The sequence below is a fragment of the Pleurodeles waltl genome, chromosome 8, assembly GCF_031143425.1.
Source record: "Pleurodeles waltl isolate 20211129_DDA chromosome 8, aPleWal1.hap1.20221129, whole genome shotgun sequence".
NCBI lineage: Eukaryota > Metazoa > Chordata > Amphibia > Caudata > Salamandridae > Pleurodeles > Pleurodeles waltl.
The window spans coordinates 973,174,659-973,194,200 of record NC_090447.1 but is presented as its reverse complement, the minus strand read 5'-3'; the positions used below and the strand labels follow the sequence as shown (position 1 = coordinate 973,194,200).

Here is a 19,542-nt window from a genome sequence, read left to right as displayed (position 1 = left end):
AAATACAGAGCGAAGAGGAACACGTCCGAACCCGATGGCGGAAAGAAAACAATCTAAGATGGAGTCGACGCCCAGGCGCAATAGAGCCGAAAGGGAGGAGTCACTCGATCCCGTGACTCGAAAAAAAGACTTCTTTGAAGAAACACAACTTGTAACACTCTAAGCCCAACACTAGATGGCAGAAAGTATGCATAGCATGTGTATCTGCAGCTACACATGCCATTGAATATATATATCTCCCACTTAACAAAATAATAGTTGCCTGCCATAGGGCTCACTAGGTCATCCTAGGGAAGAGTTACAGATAATGTTAAGGGGCAAGGTGGCTTTCCCATTAGTTTAATGGGCAAACTTACAACGAGGACACTGTCCTCCCAGTCTGTAGTGGCAGACTGTGCCACTCTTTGTGTGACAAGACACAAAATGGCTCTAACAGTGCTGCAGCCCCGAGTGGACACTCTGCCTTACATGCCCTGGTTACCATATTCTAGGTACTTATTATTAAGTCAGGCCTTGCCAATTAGATGTATCCAATTCAACATGCTTTGTGTGGGGTCTGAACACTGCCACTGATTTCTGGTTATTAGGCCTCAGTCCAATGAGTTGAAAGCCATCAGTCCAAAATTGTGGGGTTGAACATGCAAAAAGAGTCAGTCCCTTACAATCTCATGGTCCCTTAATAGTTCAGGAAGTGCATGGCTGTCATTGTTCATTTGAATAAGCACTCTTTTTGCTGTCAGAAAAGGCAGCAATGCCTTGAGAGCTAGAACGACTGCTCTCAGTTCTAAGAAGGTGATATTGGGAGCTCTACTTCTGCAACCACTGGCCTTATACTTCCAGCTCTCACAAATGGTTGCCCATCTTGATGGAGAGGAATCTATGGCAATTGTCTGAGCTGACCTACTTTGCACCAATATGAGAGGGACAATCTTGCAGGTTGCCATCCCAAACTGTTGAGCGTCAGACGAGTGATCCTGCAATCCCTACTGGAAAAACCTCATATGCGGTCTTGCACTTGGAAGCCATTGAACCCCACGTAGAGGAGAAGAGACATGCTACTGGTTAGGCAGTTTTTAGGTGAAGATGGCATTTTGAATGGATGAGACGTCTTCAAAAGAACCACTTTTTCTTGAGTTTTGTCTGGTGTTGCTCCAAGACATGATAGTCCCTAAATAGGTACTTGGAGATGCATCTTTAAACCTAGATGAAGCAGATCTTTTAGCCCCGTAGAAGCCTGCTCTGATTTGCCAGGGCTATGTGTTTACATCAGCCAGACAACAATATGTGGATAAAGAAACATACTTTGACAAAATAAGTTGACTGCCACTATTGGCATGCATTTAGAAAAGGTTAAAGGAGCAGATTTCAGACTTCACAGCAAAACTTGAAACTAATAATTGTGTTTCCAATACCTTAATTTTAGGTAATTCCTATTCCTTTTGCAAATACGGATATTGAAGTCTGCATCTTTTAGATCTACTGCACAAATCCAATCACCTTGTTTCAGGTGTGTGAAATTTGATGAACGGCTAACATTTGAATCTTTTTCCATTTGGTCCACTTGTTGGAGTTTCATAGATCTAATATTGGTCTGAATTCTAACTTTGGGGCTTTCTTGTAACTCAGGCAGTATCATGAATATATTCCCTTCCTTTGAAGAAAGTGAGGAACTGGTTTGATTGGTTGCTTTTCAAATAGTATGAATGTTTAGTTACTTAAAGTGAGGAGTTGGAACTTTGTTTTGGTGGCACTGGAGGTGGTTTTACCTTGAAACAAAGCGAGTAACGATGCTTAATAATAGTGAGCACCAAGTTCCCCCCTATAGTTTTAGCCCACTTTTGTGCGAAATGATAGTGCTAAAGTTCCCCCTCCCCACAACGGGGAGGGAGGGGTGGTGGTTCTGTGGTATTCGCAAAGGTTTTGTATGGTTGGTGCCTAAGGGTGGCATTAGGCCTTGCTTTTGTGATGCTTTTATATGGTATGGATATTTCAGGCCTTGAAGTTGAACTGAAACAGACTGCGAGTGAAGGCACCGTCAACACCCTTGAGTACTTAAACGCCAACAGCGATGCAGTCTGGTGATTTGACCTGGATGGCCTGGAGGAGTGCTGCCAGTGATGACATCATGGCATTAACATTAAGCCATTAAGCCTTTTACTGGTGAACATGCTGGGGGCCCAGCCTCTCAATAGGGATCGGGTCCTTCTTTGTTAAGAATGATGCCAATGATGTATTCTCTCACCTTTTCTCTCTGGATCAGTCCTCTGGCGATTTTGCCACTTTCAGCAGAACTTGAATTCTCCTTGGATTACTTTTTATTATCTGTTCTTGTTGGCCCTTAGGTCTTTTAGGTTGCTTATAAATCCTATTCCTTCTCTGTCCTTTTGGATATCTTAACATAATCGACATTCCTTCACAAAATGCGAAGGAAGCAAATACTGCACAAGTTTTGTGTGGATCTAAGGCTACTCTCTATTCCCACGATGAGAACTTTACAAACAACAATGGCATTCAGACAAGAAAAATCCTTTAAACCTACTGGGGAAAAAAGCTTTAAACAGTAGCTGGATGTTACAAATGGTATTGAGTGAAAGGGAAGATTTCCAAGGGAAAATGCTATGGGGAAAAAGGTGTGAAAACACCCAGCTCATTCCTCAGATCCCAGTCACAGGAGCAGGTACAAAAAGACCCAACTCTGTGAGACAACTGCAATACAAAGAACCATGGTCTGAGGAAGAACCTGAAAATGGATTGTGATTCGGTAATCTGTCTCAAATAGGTTAACGACTGGTAAAAGGTAAGCATAGAACATAAAGTGTTTTTCGTCTCCAGCATCAAAAATAGCATTGCAAACTGATTACCTACTAGCTATTTTTGAAACTGTAATTTCATATTACCCACTAGTGATAACCAACTTGTATTTCACAGACCTAATGTACAGACATGCATTTGGCACCAGGAAGGCTAACGGATGGGCTGTTTTCTTCAGATATTTCTGAAGGAGAGATGAGTGCCTCTCTTCCAAAGGAAACACCATATTGAAAATTGCTTCCAGGTAATGAAGGGATTGTATTGGGATGGAAATAGATTTTTTGTAATTTACATGTAATCCAAATCGGTTGATGGCGAGGAGAGCTATCTGGTAATGTTGGTATGTTTCCAAACACATTAATGCTTATATCTTCAGCCTCCTGTGCTACAATGAACCCCAATGCATTTTGAAGAGGCACTGGGCACAGACTTAAGACCGAAAGGAAGAATTATTTTAGTAGTTATGGTTGCTTCTCACTAAAAATCTCAAGAATCTGAGATTTTTTTGGGCTACTGATATATACAGAAATAGGCATCTTGCAGATTCATAGAGCACAGTCAACCCTGACTGAAGAAGTTGGGGGTAGATTTGATGCAACACCAACAACATGAACTTTTCTTTGCAAGTCCCTTTATTTGCTTTCTTCCGATCTACAATGGGTCAGAACTCATTCTTTGGTCTTTTCTTCTTCACGTTAATATATATTGATATTTATCTCCTTCACCAATATTTGTTAATAGTTGAGATTCATGAAGTCTGTTTCCTATCATTGAAACAAATGTATATTAAGGCAAAGGTCACCATCATCCATAATGTGTATGATATTATCTACAGTATGGCAGGTTGTTTGTTTCATATGGCATTTGAGTTAGAATCTAGATTGGAAGAGACTTAGTAAGTTATTAGCCAACATGCAAGAGAGGAGTAGCAATGCTAGAGAGCTGCTACAGAAAAGCTGTTTAGATTGCAGCCTACTAGGCAGCACAGCTGTTTGGTTTGCTAAAGACATCTTGGGGACTTTCAGAAAGTTGACCTGGGAATGTATTCCGTTCATTGATTACCACTGGCTTTGTGGCTTGTAACTCACACTTTCTGGCTTTCCATTTGCTGACTTTATTTGCTTTAGGCTCTCCAGCTTGAGTTTGTCCCTCCCATTGCCTTAACCATGTTTACTGTATCCTTTCACAAACTCCCTTTCTATTAACAGGCCTTTAAATCTTGGCACATTTGCAGGGCATTCAGAGACTAAGGTCAAACATCAGGAGTGGTGTTCCATGGACGCTTGTTTACTTTTCTTTTTCTGACTTCAAAGTGAGAGGATTTATGTGACAATCTTGCTGGAAACTGGGGGTAGGAAAGAGGTTTATTTCTAGCACAGGACGACGTTTAAATGAATTGTGTATTTAAAAATATATCAGAAGTATGAACTCACAAATTGAGCACATTTTTAGTTATTTCTGAAGTGTGTTGGAAACAAATCAACATGGGTCATTAAACTAGGTTAAGCAATTTCTATGTGTTTTCATCTATGCACTACATAGATTTATTAGTAAAACTAGGTCTGTGCAAATGTTATGGTCATTTCAATGGAAAAACGTGCTATCTGTAATGGCAGTGTGCTACCACACCATGAATAATCCACTGTTTGCCACTCAACTCTATTCTGCATCACTCCATACCACAGTACTCTACTCTGACCCACTCTACGCCACTCTGCACCACTGCACGCTATGCCTTTCATATCTACCCTGTACCACTCTACGCCAATGCACTCTTTGCCACTCTATTCCACACCACTCCAGTCTAGGCCACAATAGTCTACTCTGTACCACTCCATGCCACTGCACTCTCTGTAACACTCAACTCTTTTGCCCTACACTCTATGCCAATCAACTGTATGTCATTACTCTCTATGCCACTCTACACAACTGCACTCTAGCCAACACCACTCCACTCTAGATCACTTCACTCTACCCTGCACCACTCCACTCTATCCTCCACCACTACACTCAAATGCACTCTACTCTGCACTACTCCACTGCACTCTATGCCACTCAACGGCACATTACTCTGCATCCTCAACACCACTGCACTCTATGCCACTAGACTCTGCACTTTATGCCAACCTACTCGGCGCCACTCTACACCAGCCCACTTTATGCCACTCCAGTGTATCCCATTCTAAACAATTCCACACTATGCTACTCCGATACACAACACTGCCACTCCACAACACTATTCGCAATTTCACTCTATGCCACTCCATGCCACCCTCCTCTACGCCACTAACATTTAGTCATGCTGAACAACAGCCACACTGGTTAACATCATGGCTTTCTGGTTTTGTCTAGGATTTTCTCTACAAAAGGAAGTTGAGTCTCTCCTGCCACAGTGTTTTCTAAAGCATCTGTTTTCCTCCACCATTTTTAGGAGATATATGGATTCAAGGCAAAAGGTGTCTGCACATGATTCAAAGCCAGGTACGCTTTAGGTGGTGTTGAGAGGATTATTGTTCTTTATTTTGCTTACCAGATCAGACAGAATGTTTATTATTATTGTACTGACTATTGGCACTAACAGAAATTGGATTCTAAATGATGATCAAGCTAGAATACAAAAATGAGCTACAGACACCGTATTTAGAAATCAAAGAATTTGTAAAATGCAATTTTAGTACATTAGCAGTGAAAAATTCAGTACCACCATGCAGGTAACTAGTTTGAGGTGTTGGTCCAACTCTTGAACTCATGTCTTGAATTGTGGGTGCAGTTATCGGACCTACTGTACAAGGCACCAGTACATATTTAAAAGACACCAAGTATGTACTTGCCTCCTACGTAATTAACGCCAACCCAGAGTCCCACCTACTTTTAGAACTAGACAATGAATGTCTATATACTAACTTCCCTCAACTGGAGACACTGGATATAGTGGAGGAGGTCCTTTTCGAAGTGGATCAGGAATACCACACCCCCAGAAACAGTCATGGAGTGCTGCAAATGGGCTCTCACAAAAACTTGAGTTTGAGGGGGTTCCTCTTCCTGCAGAAGCACGAGACTAGCATAGGGGAGAACCTATGCGTCCAGTACTGCCAAAGTATACGAGCACTATGTAGAAATCCATAAAACTCTGTGTCCCAATAACCCCTTCTTGAAAAACATCAAACTCTGGAAGAGGTGCATAGATGATGTCCTGTTCAAATGGGAAGGCAACGAGAGGGCAGCTAGCAGCTTTGTGGATTGGCTAAACACATAAAATGAATTCCCACGTTACCCACAATATAAGTAAAGACTTGGTGTTCCTTGACCTTAACACCATTGCAGACCAAGGTAAATTGAAAACAACCACACAATAAAAATGTTTAAAAAACCTACAGCCCGAAACTGCCTGCTGCTACATTACAGTTTCCATCCATGGCACATGCGGAAGACTCTCCCCTTTGGCTAATTTCTGAGGTTAAGACGCAACTGCTCAGACATACGGGACAATCCACAAGCGGCATGATTAGCCATTAAACTGAAGGCCAGGAAGAGCCCAGCGAGGGTAGTGGATAAAGGAATGAAACGGGCCCACAACAATAACAGGGATTCTTTTTTGGACTTTGTCCTACAGAACAAGAATGGCAGGTTGATCTGCATTTCTACATTTAACATAGCAACCGACAAAGTTAGCAAGACCATTAACAAGATAAAGATAAAAATTAAAATATGTTAAAAAGTAATTCCAGAGTAATCCAATACAGTACATAAGTGGCAACGGGGACAACAATATCGCAGAGAGAGCTAAATGGAGAGGGCTTCAAACATCGCCATATCATCCAGCAATCTGCATTAACCCATACTTTGGGGAACCTTCACCCCACTGTGCTACAGATAAGCTAAAATGCAGATGCAGGATTTAGGAGTAAATGACAACAATGTGAAAATGCCAGAGACCCCAACACACTTATATTTAAGCCAAAAAGGTATCTACAACAGTTAAAACCGCATTAAATTCATTGTGTTGATGGCACATTTAAAAAAGAACATAAATTAACATACCTGGACAGGGCATGCAGGGGTTGAAAATGTTCCAGTTCCTCCTTCAATCTTCTGACACCCCGTTTCCTTATAATTGGGAGTAAAAGCGGTTTGCTAAAATAACAATAAAAGTGGCAGAAAAATGACAAATTTAACAAACTCTGGGGTGAATTTTTTTTCACAAGGACAAAGCACGATTTTGGAGGGGTTGTATTGGCTCAAAGGGAACCCCAAGTGCCAGCGCAGAAAGCCCAATCTAAAGTTGGTGAGTAACATTCTGTCCCTGGAGTGATCAGTCATCTCCAGATACGGTTCCAAACCATGATTAACGCATAGGGAGGCATATTCCTTGGCAGATTTTTAGTTAGCTTAAGGGCATCTCTACGCTGATGTGTGTACAATTTGAAATACGTTTTTACCTGTATCATGTCTTGTTCAATCATGAACTCGGGCTCAATAAACAAATGCAACGCACCTAATTCTGCAAAGACTGCCTTAATGTGGTGAAACCAAAGAATATTTACACCTCTTTCAACAGACTGCAACACACAAAGAGTGGAGTATATTATCAACTGTTCATGTAGGTTACACTACATTGGAATGACCACTAGCAAGGTGAAAACAAGAATAGGGGCACACCACAGTAACATAAGATGTGGTCGAGTGGCAAGTAATATGTTCACCCCCATACATGGAAAAGAAACATTTTATCAAGTTACCTGTGGGTGGTCGTTGAGCATGTATATGAGACAGACAATTGAAAGAAAAAAAAAAGACTTTGAAAAGTAGTAACACTGTTTTTTAAACTCAATACACAAAACATTAGCGTAAATGATATCTTGTGGGGCCAGTTCACAGTATAAATACCCAGGCATGCACATGTGCAATAGCTCTGCTAAGGGGCGCTAAAACATGACGAGATTAAGGAAGGGATCTTCCTCCCTTACACCTAGGGTTTACCACATCTTCATAGTGGGTATTATGCCAGAGATTTGCTCACCAACTTTCCTTTTAATCACTACACCAGATGGAATCTATCACCAAATTTATATTTTTTAATGCAGTCTAACTAAAGGAATTATGCAGAGCCAAATGTTTTTGCTCAAACATCCTTTCCTTTCCCTCAATTCTCACTGTTGAAAAGGCACATCTCCCTAAACATTACAAGTGATAATCAATTTGGTAGTGAGGAACCAAGTCAAAGGTTCCATGCATTATTAATTACATTATTTACAGGCTGGCATTTTTTAATCACTGAGTGTGTTAGACATGCTGCATTCAGAGCTAACTAGCGGCTTGAGAAGAACCAAGAAATGGTTCCATGCTGAGCTGTCACAATCTAGTTCTCCATCATTCAAAGCAAGTCTTGCGTGTTACACCCGCTCGCTCCACTTAAAACAGGACAAGTGAGGCAAAACAGGTGACATTAAGGCCCCGTTGAGGTGCTCTCAGGTTAACTTGCCAAGACGAGACCTTGTTGCATTAAGTACAGCATAGCCGATACGTTTCCTCAATACAGGACGACGTTTTTCTTCCTCATACTGACTCCTTATCCTTTACTTATACACACAGTGTGTGACTACAGGCTCGCCTTGCCACTGGAGGACTTATGGAGCAAAATTCTTGCTTTGTGTATATATATGTAATGTCTCCATTCATGTATTGTAAGGTATAGTATGTCTATTGCACTTGAGTGCCCAATCACAGGGGTCATCACTGGCTTACTTAAACGCTTTATGAAGTGACACTACCTGTCCAACCACTTGTCAGCATCTTTAAGTAAAATGCATGCTCTCCACCCCCCCCCCACCGCTCCCTATGCCTATCATACTGGTGTGAAGCGTTTTGTTTCATATGAATCTACCAAATAACATGGCAGGCTAATTCTCGCCGTATATGTTACATGTATTACAGAATATAGTACCAAGTAGGTGAAAAGGGAATTAACGCATACAGTGTGTGTGTGTGTGTTGCTACACTTTGCTGTTGTTGGATAGTCTAACTATGAGTGTTATCAAGGAGTGTAATCCTTGGTCCCGACGAAAGCCACAGGGAGGGGTGGCTTTGAAACATGTAGACCATGTATAAAGAAGAGTCATTAAGACCACACATACTTTCTACATTTCTTCCCTTTTTGATCATATTGTCTCGAGGACTGAATATTGCATGGCTTTCCTACCTGGCAGGTATTTTTTATTCACAATACAAAACACCCTCCAACTCCTATTTATCATAATTTGGTGTATACCATTCAGTGCTCCCATGTATCTCGTAGGTAGCGGCACAGCCTATTCCGCAGCGGAACGGTAAGAACCCTATGATGAATCATGCCACCAAGGGGTAAACTTGGTGGGTGAGGGTTATACAAAAAAAGATGTGCGCTTTTCCTCCCTGTAGGGGGTTTAGTACACACTACGGAGTTCAGGCCCAGTTTTTTCTAGTGTTTCAAATAGCTAATTGTAGCCAGACAAATTTCTGTTGATAACCATCAAACAGAAGGCAACAATGGAGAAAGCGTTACACTCTCTGGAACTGAAGATCAAAAGGTCTGGTTAGTTCCAGCAAAGTTCAGCTTTAAGTGATTGCCAGGTGAAGATTTGTTTTACCATTTTAAATATGTCCTTTACTTTTATTATTTTCAGCAACAGTCTGGATTCTTTTCTGTAACTGAGAACAACCCACAACTGTAAGCTTGTCAGAATACAAGGGACATGTTTGAGAAGGAATATGTAACTTTGTAAGCATCTGTTCGTGGCATGTAGTGCTGTAGATTCACATGCTCTACATACTCCTGCCATCTAGTGTTGGGTCCAAATGTGTGCAGGTTGTTTTTCTTCTAAGTCTTTTGAGTCACAAGTTAGAGTGACAACTCTATCGGTGATACTGCCCATGGGCAGTACTCAACTGTTAGATTGTTCTCCCGCAGGTGTGTGAGAATGGAGTGTACAAGTAAGTGTAAGAAATTAGATTGCCATGTGATAAGAGTGAGAAACTGCAACGGCCACGGTGTCCGAAGAGGAGGGCAGCCACATGCCTCAAATAGAGGCTTACATGGTAAGTAACATATTCCATTTGAGGCATTTCTGGCTGTAGATTAACATGTTTTTCATAGACAGTAAAGCTGTCCCCCTCAGAAGCTGTGGCTAACCTGTGGGCACTGCAGTTGTTTGAAAAAGTGTACATGGCACTGCCGAACAAGAATGTTTGGTGAAGGTGTGTGGTGTGGAGCATGTAGCTGCCTTTTATATGTCAGCTATTGGACTTTTTCCTAGAAAAGCCCTTTTTCTTATACAGTATGCTCTAGGAGGAGTAGGTAAAGTTATTTTGGCTTTAGCATAACATTTGAATAGATTTTGCTAGCCACATGGCTATGACCATTTGGGTATAGGGTTTCCTTCATGAGGCGGTGAAAAAAACAAAAGGTTGCTTGGTTTTTCTTAAAGTTTCACATCTATCAATGCAAAACATAAGGGTCCTTTTAATATATACTGTCTGGAGGGCCCTCTCCACAACAGTATCTGGAAGTGGGAAAAATAATGGTGACTCGATTGGATCAGGTGAAAATGAGAAACCTCTTTCAGGAGAAATTTAGGGTAAGTGCAAAGAACCATCTTGTGTCTATGCAGTTGGAGCTCACTAATACATATGAATGAAGCAATAGCGACTAGAAATGCCACTTTCCAAGAAAGGACCTAAAAGGGGCATGTGTGTAGAGGTTCAAATGGCAGGCCCATAAGTTGTGTGAGAACAGTGTTAAGAATAAATGAAGGTGCAGGTGGATACCGTGGTGGAATAATTCTTTTGAGCCCATCCATGAAGGCTTTAATGACAGGTATTTAAAATAAAGAGATGTGTTGACTGTTTTGTAGATAGGCAGCCACTTCAGCAAGATGAAATCTAATGGATGTGAACACTATCGCAGCCTTTGGTAAATGAAGCAATTACTAGACGCTGTCTTGCACATTAGCTTTGAAATGGTAAATATGTTTTGAATGACATAGCAAGCTTTGGTGATAGGTCTACGTGCTTCTTTAAAAATATCAATACATTCAGTTGACAACTTAATGTAACCAAATTCAACGACATCAGGAGCCAAATCACTAAGTTGAGTCATGTGATCTGCGCGCCTGATTTCTCTATGGTTCCAAGTGAGAAAGTGTGGACTGTTAGGAAGCTTCTTATGGTGGACTACTGAGAGATCTAGTACTGCTGTGAACCACTGTTGACAAACCCAGGTGGGAGCTACTAGGATCATGAGAGATGTCCATCTATAAGCTTCCAAACCAGATATGGAAGGAGAGGGTAAGGAGGAAAGGACACACAAATAACCCTGACCAAATCATTCATAGTGCATTACCCTTGGATAGTGGAAACCTGGAGGTGAAGTTTGAGCATTTTGCTTTTTTTTTTTTTTTGCAGTTGCGAAAAAGGCCTGTTTGCAGGAACCCCCATCTCTGGAAGTATAGGAGGAGTACTTGTGGGTGGAGTTTCCAGGTGTGGCCTTGTTGATGCATCCTGCTGAGCAGATTTGCAAATTTGTTGTCTGTGCCTGGGCCATTTTGTGCTAGCAGGTGAATGTGTGACACAATGGCCATTTCTAAATGGTCTGTGAGAGATATGAAAAGTAGCAGAGACCATCTACCCCTCTCCCTATTTTTGTAGATAGTACATTGCTGTCATGGTGTCCATTTGGATTAGGACAACCTTGTGAAGGGGGTGAGGAAGGAAGGCTTTCAGGGCTAGGTGAACAGCTTGAAGCTCGAGGAAGTTAATGTGGATACCCTAGTGTTTGGTGTCCCATATAACCTGTACTGTGAGGTCCATCAGATGGGCAAACCATCCCTGGAGTTGGGAATCCGTCGTAATAACTACATAGGGAACATGGTTGAGAAAAGGCCGCCCCTTTGGTGGGTATTCCACCAGTGCAGAGTGAGATAAGTTTGGCGGTTCAACAACACTAGATCTTCTAAATGAGCCTGTAACTAAGACCACTATCGAGCTAGACATTCCTGTAACGGGAGTATATATAGTCAGGCATGGGGTACTATAACAATACAAGAGGCCATCTTTACGAGCATAGCATTACTGTCCTCACAGTTATCTGAACTTTTGATTGGAATGGAGGTCATATTTCCTGAACTCTTGCATAATTGGGGTATATTATCCCTATTTGTGTGGTTGGAATAGCTCCTAGATATGGTTTTATCTGCAGACGTTGAAGGTGGGACTTGGGAAAGTGGATTGTGAATCCCAAGTTGTGAAGCAAATCTATTGTAGTCTGAGTGTACTGTTGTAGAGTATTGTCTTTGATAAGCCAACCGTCCAGGAAGGGAAACCTTCACCTTTTGACTGCGTAGATGAGCCCCCACATCACTAACAGAAACTTGGTGAGTAGCTGAGGTGCAATAGTCACTTTGAACTGACAGTGTTTCCCCACCCACTGCAAATCTGAAATATATATGTGATGAGCTGGGTGTATTGGCACGTGAAAATATACGTCTTTTAGATCTAGTGTAGTCATAAAGTTGCCCTGTTGAAGGAGTGGAATTATCTCTTGCAAAGTGAACATGTTAAAGTGCTCTGACATGATGTATGCGTTCAGTGGCATTAAATCTAAGAATGACCGCAGAGAACCATCTTTTTGGGTATCATGAAGTATACAGAGTACACTAAAGAGAAATGGGTTCTATAGCTTCTTTGAGGAGGAGAGCTTGGACTACTTGCTTGAGTAATATGTCACCTACCCAGTGTACATCTGTTCGTGGCATGTAGTGCTGCAGATTCACATGCTATTCATAGCTCTTCCGACATCTAGTGTTGGGCTCGTAGTGTTACAAGTTGTTTTTCTTCAAAGCCGAGTGACTCCTACTCTCGGTTACAGTGCGCATGGGCATTGACTCCATTGTTAGATTGTTTTCCCGCAAAGGTGAATGAAGGAGTGACAGAGTATAAGAATATAAAGAGATGTCCATGCAAATGCAAATGTAAATGTATCTACATATATACAAATGTTAAACTTGAACGACTACAGGCTTCCGGGGGGGAGGGAGGGTGCATGTGAATCTGCAGCACTACATGCCACGAACAGATGTAAACTGGGTGACGGTGAAATTTTTCGTTTAATGGCATGTGTAGTTGCAGGTACACATGCTATGCATAGACTACAAAGCAGTTAGTCCTCCCAAAAAATAGAAATGGTTAGCCTGTAGGAGTTGGAAGTTGTATGAAAGTGTTCTTAAGACAGCCTGGCCTACAGTAGCCTGTTGCTCTGAGAAAACATCAACAGAATAGTGTTTTGTAAATGTATGAGGAGTTGACCATGTGGCTACTTTACTTATATTAGCCATTGGTATGTTTCCTAAAAATGCCATTGACACACCTTTCTTTCTTGTAGAATGTGCTCTAGGAGTGATTAAAAGTTGTCTCTTTGCTTTGATGTAGCATGTTTGTATGCATCTAACAATACATCTTTTTTTTCTTCTTTTTATTTTGTCCTCATTCACCACAGCCTCTGAACCATCTCTATTCCAAAAAGACTTTTCGCACCCTCTCAGTGAACAAAGATGGCCCATGCCAGGGGGCTCTATTAAACTCTCATACAACCTTCTGCCGTGGAGGGAGAAAAACCACTGCTGGGCAGGAGATCCTAGAGAGAGGTGTATAATCGTTGGACATCTGGGCTTCCTTACCCCCGGGTTTTATCATTAAATACCTACTCCACAGCTCACTCAAAAGATCACAGATTGATATCCAATCCATTCTACCAAATGAGCCCAAAGATTCACTGTTGTCCTCCAGTACTTCGTGATTCCAAGTCTATTTCTGAAGTATGAAAGACAGCATTGAGCCAATCTGAATATGTTGGGGGGGGTAGGAGGGGGGGGGGGGTGGACAGACATCCATCTTCTCCAAATTTCTCTTCTAGACAATAGGATAACATAAAACAAAGAATTGATCCACTTGCTTCTTCCCTTTCTACTCCCCAATTCCAATTCCCGTGGCTGCCAAATATAATCAAGGGGAGAGATACTATAATTTCCCAACCTAATATACCCAAAATGGTACTACATACTTCCGCCCAAAATGAATAAATGCCCAGGCATTCCCAAAACATATGAACATCTGTTGCCCTTTCAAAACCTAATTTCAGGCATTTCACCACCTCTCCTTTTTTTTTTTTTTTGACAATTTATCCAGTGAGATATAATCTCTGTGTATAGTGTACAGATGGTTTTTCCTTAATGGAGCTGTTTTACTACATCAAACAAAATTGACAAAGATTTCGTCCAACATATGTGTACCATCTGCCTGGATATAAGATCCCCCAAAAATCCATAGGCAAATTAAAGTCTCCGTCTAATCCTTTCACAATTTCCCAATACCAAACCGCAATCTTTTTGTGGAGCCAAAGAAAACACAGGGAGACTATCTTCCAAAATATTTCCAATCCATCTTGCTAAGCCTTGCTTAGATATAGGATTGCCTTGATGTGGTTGTTGAAAAACAACGAAAAGTTGTTTTGTTCTCCTAAAATCTTTAGTTCTGTCTATATAGTACATAAGAGCTCTTTTGAGATCTAGAGTACGAAGAGCTCTTTCTGCCACAGAGTCTGGCTGTGGAAAGAAGACTGGCAATTCCACTGTTTGGTTGATGTGAAAAGGAGATACTACTTTTGGTAGAAATTTTGGATTTGTCTTATGTACAACTTTATGTTTGTGTACTTGGAAGAAAGGTTCTTCAAGAGTGAATGCTTGTATTTCACTAACACTTCGTAAAGAAGTAATAGCTACAAGGAAGGCCACTTTCCATGTTAAAAATTGAATTTTACAAGAATGCACGGATTCAAAAGGTGGGCCCATGAGCCTGGTAAGTACGATATTTAAATTCCAGGAAGTAACAGGTGGTGTTCTAGGTGGAATAATGCGTTTTAATCCTTCCATGAAGGCTTTAATCACAGGAACTCTGAGTAGAGAAGTGTGTTGAATATTTTGTAAATACGCAGATATTGCAGTAAGGTGGATTTTGATGGATGAGAAAGCTAAATTAGATTTTTGCAAATGAAATAAGTAGCATACAATATCTTGTATAGATGCAGTAAGTGGTTATATGTTTTTAGATTGACTGTAGTAGACAAATCTTTTCCATCTGTTAGCATAACATTGTCTAGTAGTAGGTTTACGTGCCTGCTTAATCACTTCCATACATTCTGATGGGAGTTTTAGGTAACCAAATTCTGAGACTTCAGGAGCCAAATCGCTAAATTGAGAGCATTGGGGTTTGGGTGCCCGATTTGACCTTTGTTTTGTGTTAACAAGTCTGGTCTGTTTGAGAGTTTTGAATGAGGTACTACAGACAGATCTAGGAGTGTTGTGTACCAATGTTGACATGCCCATGTTGGGGCTATAAGTATCATGGTCAGAGATGTCTGACTTAGTTTGCTGACCAAAAAGGGAAGGAGTGGGAGAGGGGGGGAAAAGCGTAAGCAAATATCACTGACCAATTGATCCACAGAGCATTGCCCTTGGATAGTGGATGAAGGTGTCTGGATGCGAAGTATTGGCATTTTACGTTTTCGTTTGTTGCAAATAGGTCTATTTCTGGGGTTCCCTACTTTTGAAAGTACTTTTGAAGTACTTGGGAGTGGATCTCCCATTCCTGAGTTTGTTCGTGATTCCTGCTTAGGAGATCCACTAGTTGATTGTCTATTCCTGGAATGTATTCTGCTAATAGATTAATGTGATTGTGAATTGCCCATTTCCATATTGTTTGGGCTAGCAAGGACAGTTGAAATGAATGTGTCCTGCCCTGTTTTTTGAGGTAATACATGGCATGGTGGTCATGTCTGTTTTTATCAGAACAGTCTTCTGTTTGAGAAGGGGTTGAAACGCTTTTAGGGCAAGAAATACAGCCAATAATTCTAGGTGGTTTATGTGAAGTTGTTTCTGTTTGGGATCCAATTCCCCTTGAATGGTATGATTGTTGAGTTGAGCTCCCCAACCTATCATTGATGCGTCTGTTATTATGGTGTGACCGCCCCTTCATCAGATTGCTGAGATTCCACCATTGAAGGAACATGTGTGTTTGGGGGTCCATCTACACTACATCTTGAAGTTGACCGTGTGCTTGAGACCATTGTTGAGAGAGGCATTGTTTTAAGGGTCTCATGTTTAGTATTGCATGTGGAACTTTGGCTATGCAAGGTGCCATCAATCCTAGAATTTTCATGATAAGTGTATTGTTGATTTGGCTGTGTGTGTGGGATGAGATTTTGGAAAGTCTGCATCCGTTGTGTATTTGGGTATGCTAGGGCTTTTGAGTATTTAGAATAGCACCTAGGTAAGGTTGTACCTGTCCTGTTTGAAGGTGTGATTTCTGATAATTTAGAGTGAACCCTAGTGTCTGCAGGGTTTGTATTACACAGTAAGTGTGTTGTTGGCATTGTGTAAAATTGCTTGATTTTATTAGCCAATCGTCTAGATATGGAAAGAAGTGAATGTGTTGTCTTCTTAAGTAGGCTGCTACTACTTCTAGACATTTTGTGAACACTCTTGAGGCTGTTATGCTGAATGGCAAAACTTTGAACTGGTAATGTTTTCCTGTTATGACGAACCTGAGGTATTTTCTGTGAGCTGGATGGATGGGTATATGGAAATATGCATCTTTGAGGTCTAAAGCAGTCATGTAATCTTGTTTCTGTAGTAGGGGAATGACATCCTGCAGAGTTACCATGTGAAAATGTTCTGACAGGATGTATAGATTGAGAGGTTTGAGGTCTAGGATAGGCCTTAGAGTGCCATCTTTTTTGGGAATGAGGAAGTATAGTGAGTATACTCCTGTTCCCTGTTGAGAATGTGGGACCAATTCTATTGCTTGTTTTAGTAGTAGGGATTGTACCTCCTGTTGTAACAGAACATTGTGTTCTGGGGACAATTTGTGGTAACGTGATGGAATGTTTGGAAGGCTGGAGATTTACTCTAGGCAATTGCCACTGCGGATAATTGATAACCCCCAATTGTAAGGAAATGCTTTCCTTGGCATAGTTACCCCCTAACATTTTGCCTTTTGTGGATGCCAGGTATGATTGAAAGTGTACTGGGATCCTGCTACCCAGGCCCCAGCACCAGTGTTCTTTCCCTAAACTGTATTTTTGTTCCCACAATTGGCACAGCCCTGGCACACAGATAAGTCCCTTGTAACTGGTGCTCCTGGTACCAAGGGCCCTGTGGCCATGGAAGGTCTCTAAGGGCTGCAGCATGTCTTATGGCACCCTAGGGACCCCTCACTCAGCACATGCACATGCACACTGCCTCACAGCTTGTGTGTGCTGGTGGGGAGAAAATGACTAAGTCGACATGGCACTCCCCTCAGGGTGCCTTGCCCACATCCCACTGCCTGTGGCATAGGTAAGTCACCCCCCTAGCAGGCCCTACAGCCCTAAGGCAGGGTGCACTATACCACAGGTGAGGGCATAGTTGTACAAGCACTATGCCCCTACAGTGTCTAAGCCAAATCTTAGACATTGTAAGTGCAGAGTAGCCATAAAGAGTATATGGTCTGGCAGTCAGTCAATTACAAACTCCACAGTTCCATAATGGCTACACTGAAATCTGGGAAGCTTGGTATCAAACGTCTCAGCACAATAAATCCACACTGATGCCAGTGTGGGATTTATTGAAAAATGCACACAGAGGGCATCTTAGAGATGCCCCCTGTATACCAGTCCAACTCCTAGTGTTAGGCTGACCAGTTTCTGCCAGCCTGCCACAACCATACGAGTTTCTGGCCACATGGGGTGAGTGCCTTTGTCACTCTGTGGCCAGGAACAAAGTCTGTACTGGGTGGAGGTGATTCTCACCTACCCCTGCAAGAACTTTAACACCTGGAGGTGAGCCTCAAAGGCTCATGCCTGTTGTTACAGCACCCCAGGACATCCCAGTTAGTGGAGATGCCTGCCCCTCCGGACACAGCCACCACTTTTGGCGGCAAGCCCAGAGGAGATAATGAGGAAAACAAGGAGGAGTCACCTACCAGTCAGGGCAGCCTCTAAGGTGCCCTGAGCCGAGGTGACCCCTGCCTTTAGAAATCCTCCATCTTGGTTTTGGAGGATTCCTCCAATAAGAATAGGGAGGTGCCCCCCTCCCTTCAGGGAGGAGGCACAAGGAGGGTGTAGCCACCCTCAAGGACAGTAGCCATTGGCAACTGCCCCCAAGACCTAAACACACCCCTAAATTTAGTATTTAGGGGCAACCCTGAACCCAGGAAATCAGATTCCTGCAACCTACAAGAAGGACTGCTGACCTGAAAGCCCCGCAGAGATGACAGAGTTGAGACCTGACTTGGCCCCAGCCCTACCGGCCTATCTCTAGACTCAAAGAACCTGCACAGCAACACATCCAGTGGGACCAGCGACCTCGGAGGACTGAGAGGACTGACCTGCACCTACAGGACCAAGAAACTCCAGAGGACAGCGGCTGTGTCCAGAAAACAGCAAAAAAATTGCAACAAAAAGCAACTTTAAAGAGGCTCCCACTTCCTGCCAGAAGCGTGACTCTTCGCACTCTGCACCCGACGCCCTTGGCTCGAGTTTGGAAAAACCAACACTGCAGAGAGGACTCCCAGGCAACTCCAACGACGTGGACACCCTGAGTCGACCTCCCTGCAGAACCGAGGCCCCCAGTCACCAGGACCGAGAGAAACCACCTACCAGTGCAAGAGTGACCAGTAGGCGGCCGTCATCCTAGCCCAGTCGGTGTATGGCCCGTGAAGCCCCGTACCCTGCCTGCATTGCCAGAGTGACCCACGGGTCCCTCAATGGTTTTCAATAGCAAACCAGACGCCTACTCTGCACACTTCACCCGGCCGCCCTTGTGCCGCTGAGGGTGTGTTTTGTGTGCTTGTGTGTGTCCCGCGCAGTGCACTACAAAACCGCCCTGGTCTGCTCCCCGAGGATGCAGGTACTTATCTGCTAGCAGACTGGAACCGGAGCACCCGTGTTCCCCATAGGCGCTTATGTGTTTTGGGCCCTCCTTAGACCTCTGCACCTGACCGGCCGTGTGTGCTGGTGGTGTGGCTTTGGGGTTGCCTTGAACCCCCAACAGTGGGCTGTCTATACCAAGGAGACTGAACTTGTAAGTGCTTTACTTACCTGAGAAACTAACCAATACTTACCTCCCCTAGGAACTGTTGTTTTTTGCAGTTCCAATTTTAAAATAGCTTATTGCCATTTTAACCAAACCTGTGTGTACTACTGTTTTAAATCAAAGTTCTATACTTACCTGTGTGAAGTACCTTGCATTTTATGTGCTTACCTCAAATTTGAATCTTGTGGTTCTAAAATAAATTAAGAAAATATATTTTTCTATATAAAAACCTATTGGCCTGGAGTTAAGTCTGAGTGTGTGTTCCTCATTTACTGCCTGTGTGTGTACAACAAATGCTTAACACTACCCTCTGATAAGCCTACTGCTCGACCACACTACCACAAAATAGAGCATTCGTATTATCTAATTTTGCCACTACCAACCTCTAAGGGGAACCTTTGGACTCCTTGCACACTATTACTTCTCTCACTTTGAGATAGTATATACAGAGCCAACTCCCCACAGGGCCCCCCCTGCAAATAACATGGAGGGGTCCCCTACTGGTGGCAATGCGTGCGTTTGGGAACCAAAACAGTTGTTTTCTTTTTGCCAGTGTTTGTTACAATGGTGA

The 19,542-nt window shown here is 42.5% G+C and overlaps 1 protein-coding gene across 1 annotated transcript in view; it reads right to left on the bottom strand.

Moving 5' to 3' along the window:
- Positions 1 to 19,542, bottom strand: part of LOC138249571 (uncharacterized) — a 230,186-nt gene that overhangs the window by 64,365 nt on the left and 146,279 nt on the right. The window contains exon 5 of the mRNA XM_069203515.1: positions 6,853 to 6,945. Within this exon, the coding sequence (XP_069059616.1) occupies positions 6,853 to 6,945 (93 nt within the window). The remainder of the gene's footprint in view (positions 1 to 6,852; positions 6,946 to 19,542) is intronic.